General features: G+C 40.8%; 1 protein-coding gene across 1 annotated transcript; it reads left to right on the forward strand.

Moving 5' to 3' along the window:
* Positions 1–529: 529 nt before the first annotated feature.
* EDA32 (Putative endonuclease or glycosyl hydrolase) lies at positions 530–2545 on the forward strand. Its single transcript, XM_010272677.3, has 2 exons — positions 530–998; positions 1457–2545. The coding sequence occupies exons 1-2, from the start codon at positions 695–697 to the stop codon at positions 2365–2367; spliced, it is 1215 nt and encodes a 404-aa protein (XP_010270979.1). The 5' UTR covers positions 530–694; the 3' UTR covers positions 2368–2545.
* The last annotated feature ends 3589 nt before the right edge of the window (positions 2546–6134 follow it).

Raw genomic sequence — 6134 nt, forward strand, 5'->3', positions numbered from 1 at the left:
TCCTTAGCAAAAGAATTAGCCACGGGATTTGAGTAATCACGACAATCTACAGAAAACTCCATGCTTAATACTTTAATTCTGATCTGATGTATCTGTATCTACACTGCTCTTCACAGACTACACTTGTCTCGAAATCTTGGCATATATATGTTTACATAAATTGTAGACAACGTTGAGTCCTCAAACGAATACAAGATCAACGCCCACTGCCCTCAAACGAATTGGGATTGCTGTAAAATATTTTCTTGGGTGAGAAAAGAAAAGGAAGACGATGAACACCCTTATTGAGGGCAAAAATATCATTCATCGTCTTTCTTGAGGGAGCAGGAAGACCATGAATAGTATTAATGCCCTTTTTTAATATTTTTTAAAAAAGTTATTCTATGTTAATTATTTTACAAAATATATTTATTATGTATTTTTTGAAATGGGATTCTTCAAAAAGAATGAATTAGTAATATCTTAATAAAGCATAAAAGTACGGAGAATATTTTTATATATTGTTTAACTTTTTTTTTGCTTCAGTCCTAAGCAAGCAAGAAAAGAGAAAAAGTTGACTTGACTTGCTTATTTGAGCTACTACTCTGCCTACAGCAGTTGAAGCACGACTGCAGGGAAGGCGGAGGCCGGAGGGTTGATACTTTTTCAGTTTTTTAAAGGAAGATATTCTCTTTCGTGCGCCATTGTGTGATCCATGGGTGGTGGTGGTGGAGGTGGATTTCCGACTCCGGTGACTGGAACGCCGGGGGTGGTGGCGAGAGGGGCAGAGCCGCAGTACATATCGGCAAAGACGTCCGTGTGGTGGGACATAGAGAACTGTGCAGTCCCTAAGGAGTGCGATCCTCACGCCATTGCTAAGAACATAAGCTCTGCCTTGGCTAAGATGAATTACTCTGGCCCCGTCTCTATCTCCGCCTACGGTGACACCAGTGGAATCCGGGCCTCAGTGCAGCATGCCCTCTCCAGTACGGGAGTAGCATTAAATCACGTCCCCGCCGGTACTTGCATTCAAAACTCCGCTTTGATTTTTCTTCTTTAATCGTTCATTTTCTTCTCATCTCATCCACATTCAAAACCCTAGTTTGGGGTTTTCTTCCCTAACTTTCCTTTGTATTTTCTCCCTGCTTTTACGTTTTATCCCAAGCTCCTCTTCAGTCTTTTCCTACGTGTGCCATCAACCTCTGTCGCTGGCTTGAGATCAAGAAATTCCGTAGTCTTTTTTTTTAAACTACATCGATCAATGTAGCACATCCCTTATTTTATTTATTATCCATTTTTATAATAAATTAATGAAAGTATGAAACAAACACATAGAATGCATCTTTCTCTGTAGAAAGCTGATTTATAATTGGAAAAAGATTGTTTGAAATTGATCCCAGATTCCCCTCCGTTGTTTTCGCATTTAATTTCATGAAATGTTCTTCTGTATAACTGTATATATTTTCACACATCACAGGAGTTAAGGATGCAAGTGATAAGAAGATACTGGTGGACATGTTATTCTGGGCAGTCGACAATCCAGCCCCTGCAAATTTTTTGCTGATATCAGGTGATCGTGACTTCTCCAATGCTCTCCACCAGTTGCGTATGAGGAGATATAATATCCTTCTTGCACAGCCACAGAATGCATCTGTACCACTTGTCGCTGCCGCAAGCACCGTCTGGCTTTGGACAACTCTTGTGGCCGGAGGGCCTCCGCTTGCAAATGGTGAGTCACCACACCCAAACCCAAATCCACAACCACAGCCACACCCCAAAGATGCTACTAAACATAAACCTAGTAAAGGGCCAAAATGCACTGGCAATAATAAACATCAAGCCCAGAAATTTGATGGTATTCATAGCAAGGTAGAAAGCTCTGGTCCTGGTGTTAAGCTTAAAAGAGGGAAAAGTGGTGATGACAAACGTAGAGATGGTGAGAATAAACATCAAAATCAAACCCACAAAACTAGTGATGCTAAAGGGGGGAAATTCAGTATTAAACCTAAACCTAAAGTCCAAAAAACTAGTGATAACTCTAAAGCTAAAGCTGGTGTTACTGGTAGTAGTGGGAAACTTCTGGGGAAGAAGGTGTTAATAAAGATAAAGAAAAAGAAAATCGAAAATGCCCAACTCAAATTCACCCACCAAGCATCTGGGACTACTCAAAGCTTAATAAAGATAAAGAAAAAGAAAATCGAAAAGGCCCAACTCAAATCCACCCACCAAGCATCTGGGACTACTCAAAGCTTGCCTGTTGGGGATCAGGGTCATACGGAGGCCAAGGGCCAAGTCATGAACAAGAACCTGAACCAGAACCAGAACCAGAATCAAGAGGTTAATTGTAAATCTCGGAGAGGTAATAGGAGGAAGAAGAAGGCCACTTGACTGTGGCTGTTGGTCCTTGAATTGATATTGAGCTGTGTTTATCATGTATTGATAGTTCCCCCCCCTTATGCTTTAAATCTTATGATCCAATGTTGCTTGAGAAAGAGAACGGAAGAAGAAGTTCAATGTTGTTGTATGGCATTTAAATTATCAATCATCTTGGGCTTTTGGTGGTTAATGTGTTGCAATGTTGGACGGTTGGGTTTCATACTTGCATTGCATGATGCCTACTGGTACTACAGGATGTCTGATGAGGTCCTACATCCTTTATACGTGGTACATATGGCAAGAGAAATATACTTGCTCTTCTTATACAGGTACCAATTTACACAGAGGAACTAGGTCTCACTGAATCACTCAATTCATGAGAAGGTTGGTTTATGACTTTCAACATTCTCGATAGTCCATTCTCCTACCGTCTGATAGCAGTTTTGCATGGCAAGAGAAATATTCTATGAGATGATGAAGCTAAACCACCTCAAACATCTTATCAGATCTATGTTTTTTCTTTTCCCCTCATTCCGTGTGAGTCGACATCTGCTTCCACAGTGGAGGGTGAGGGTGCCCAAAGTGTATACTGGAGATTGGAGTCAGGAGTGGTTTTCAACTTTCAACAAAAATGAGAGAACCAACAACACCAGGAATGTCTCTGTCTTGACGCCGACTTGTTTTTGTGGTACGAAAGGATGGTCGATTACACACAGAAAAACAAAGAGGAAAACGACCAAAAGTAGTTCACCCTACACAGGTCCATTCAAGTGTCGCCCTGCTAGGATTTTAAGCCACTCCGGGCAATCCCCAACAAACAGGCCAGACTCTGTCTGTTGGACCTCTTTTAGCAAGCTCATGAGCTACACCATTTACATATCTTTTAACAAAAGAAATATAACAGAGAACAATTTGCAGTTTTGCACAGCTCCACGCATCCTTCGCCATATCTGGATTTCCTCTTGAATTTGCATTGACCAAATTTGAACAGTCGAACTTCACAACAACTTGTTTGAATCGGAGGTGCTTCACCAGATGAAGGCCCATTGAGATTGCTAGAGCTTCAGTTTGGATTGTGCAGTTCTTATTATTTGTTTATGGAGAGCAGGAACTAATCACCAATGTGACTTTCCAAATCCCAAATATGACTTCATTTAATCATCTTATATATATAAGAGAAATACTTCATTGCATTGCATAGTTCCTTGATTAGAGCAAATTCTACATTGGTTGGAGTTGAGGGGGAGGTATTTTTTTAGGAAAATTTATGGTTGACCCCTTTGGAAATTTTTATTGTTTTTATAAATCCAAATTCCCACTTACTCAACCATATTGTGATAGGTTTCTCCAACTGTCACATCTTTTTTTTTTTTTTTTAATTTCGGTTTTAGTATTAAATTGCAGACACCGAGGAGGACTTAGCAGGGAGCACAGAAAATCCACTAGCCATGCCACGAAAAGCCTGCAATTCCACAGGTTTGAATTTGATCACACACCTCACACCTCTCTGGTGGATGTTGACTGGCCATCTCAACTATTGGGGGATGGACTATTTATGTAGCGAAGTACACAATTATTCAATTTAAAAATATACCCCATAGACTATTTGAAGAAGTTGATCGAGCCCACTTGGAAAGTAAGCCCAATCATAATCAGAGATTGTCTAGTCATTACCGAAAATCAAGGATGGAATTGTATTACAACCATTCTTAAAGAATCCCGGGTTGCCTCCACTTATTTCATAAGATTTGGTAAGGTGGTAGGCCACTTAGGGCTGTCACAAGGGTAATGCAGGGTGAGCTCGGTTCAGGTACCCACAAACTTGGTCCCGACCCAGACCCCTCAAAGATATGTAACTACTACATCTCGAAGATTAGGATGGCAGTTTTCCTTCACTCAATGGGGTCAAGGATGGAGTTTGAATTGGCGGGAACGGGGTGGGGATAGGGATTGATAGTAGACCTGTTCATGGGCCGGGTGGCCCGACGGGCCGGCCCGGCCCGACCTCTGGACGGGCTTGGACATTTTTATAGGCCCGCGGGCTTAAATTCGGGCCAAAAAGCCCGGCCCGCAATAAATTCGAGCCGGGCTCGGGTTTTGTCAAAATAGCCCGGCCCGAGCCCGGCCCGACCCAACCTAATATTAAACTTAAAATTATTTATGTGATTATGTCCATTTGAATAATTTTTTTTGATTTAAGAATGTAAAATTGTGTTTTAAAATATAAAAGAAAGGGAAAAATACCATATTGTAGGCCCATTGTTCATTTAAATAGAAAAAAAATACTTATCTGAAATTTTAATTCTAATTTGAATAGGGAAAATTGTTTTTTTTTTTCAATTTGGTTGGGCTTCGGGCTCGGGCTTCGGGCTTTTTACCAGGGCCGGGCTCGGGCCCAAGTTATAGGCCCGTTGGTCGGGCCGGGCTCGGGCTCGGGCTCGGGCCTAGTATATTTTCATTAGTGACAAGTGAAAGCCCGGCCTGAGCCCGGCCCGACCCGGCCCATGAACAGGTCTAATTGATAGTGATATGAATCATATGATATTCGACTAGGGACGAGGATGGGGTTAGGGAGTGAATCCCTCTTCTGGCCCCAACCCCAATTATATTTATTATATATATTATATATATAATATTATTTATATTATTGATGATATTATTTGTATCAAAATATATTTCAAATATTTTTTTTTATATTTAAAATTTTCTCTTATTTTAAATAAATATGTTATTTTTAAAATAATTTTAATTTATAAAATTTGAGGATTGGGTCCCCGAAGGGGAACTTGTCTCCTTCGATTTAGTTGATTTGAGGCTCATGCTTTTCTAGAAGGTATCAAATTTGCTTAAGAGTTAGGTTTCGATGAATTGCTTATTGAAGGGGATGCACACAAGGTTGTTCATGCGAGCTCATGTAATTGCAAGAAAAAAAAAGGCTTATTCTTTGACCAGAACTTGCACTTGGTCTATATCCCCAGAAATCTTTGTACTTGCTCTATTGAAAGATTCTTTTCAATGAATTAGCCAATAGCTAAAACAAAGTATTATTAGCTTTTCTTTTAGGGAGAATGACCATTCAGCCCAGATCAGAATTTTATAGCCCCATAGTACAGGGGGAACCTGCATCCTGACTGTGAATTGATGCCAAATTCACGGACAGGATGTGGTTTATAGGGAGGGGGAGAGGGCTAGTAGTAGGGGGTTGGAATTCAGAATTCTGCATTGGGTGTTTCCGTACTTCTCCGTTTCTTTTATTGGACTAAATTATAAGAACATTTAAGGATATAGTAATTAACCCTTCTTTGACTTCAGCCATTAAGGAGCTCACAATCCCCTTTACAAATTATAGAAAGCAAATAGGGAAAAAGAGAATGCGATTTCATGTATACACCGTCAGACTAGGTGAGGGAGAGTTCTTTTTCGAAGCCCACAGAAAAATGGGAGAATGACCGTTCAGCCCAGGGTCAGAATTCATAGGCCCCGGCTTGAAACCTTTTGAAACCTTCCCCTTAATGGTGAACATTTAATGTCGAGCTGCTCTGCTGCTCGGAGTAGGTAATTTGCCCCCCTTTTGACGACCTAGCTTCCAACTTGTCCATCAAACCCACTCACACTCTCTTCCCTTCGAAAAAGATGGAGAAGGAAGAAGAAGACCATGCCCAAAATAGCTCGATAGTGAAGCAGATCTCAAAGCTTGGGGAGGACCTTGCCAAACATGCAAGAGTAGCAGGTTCATTCATTGAAAGTTCAGTGGAGCCAGTGGCAGAAGCTGAAGAGAT

This window comes from Nelumbo nucifera, chromosome 3 (assembly GCF_055504915.1).
Source record: "Nelumbo nucifera cultivar China Antique chromosome 3, China Antique-T2T, whole genome shotgun sequence".
Classification (NCBI taxonomy): Eukaryota; Viridiplantae; Streptophyta; class Magnoliopsida; order Proteales; family Nelumbonaceae; genus Nelumbo; species Nelumbo nucifera.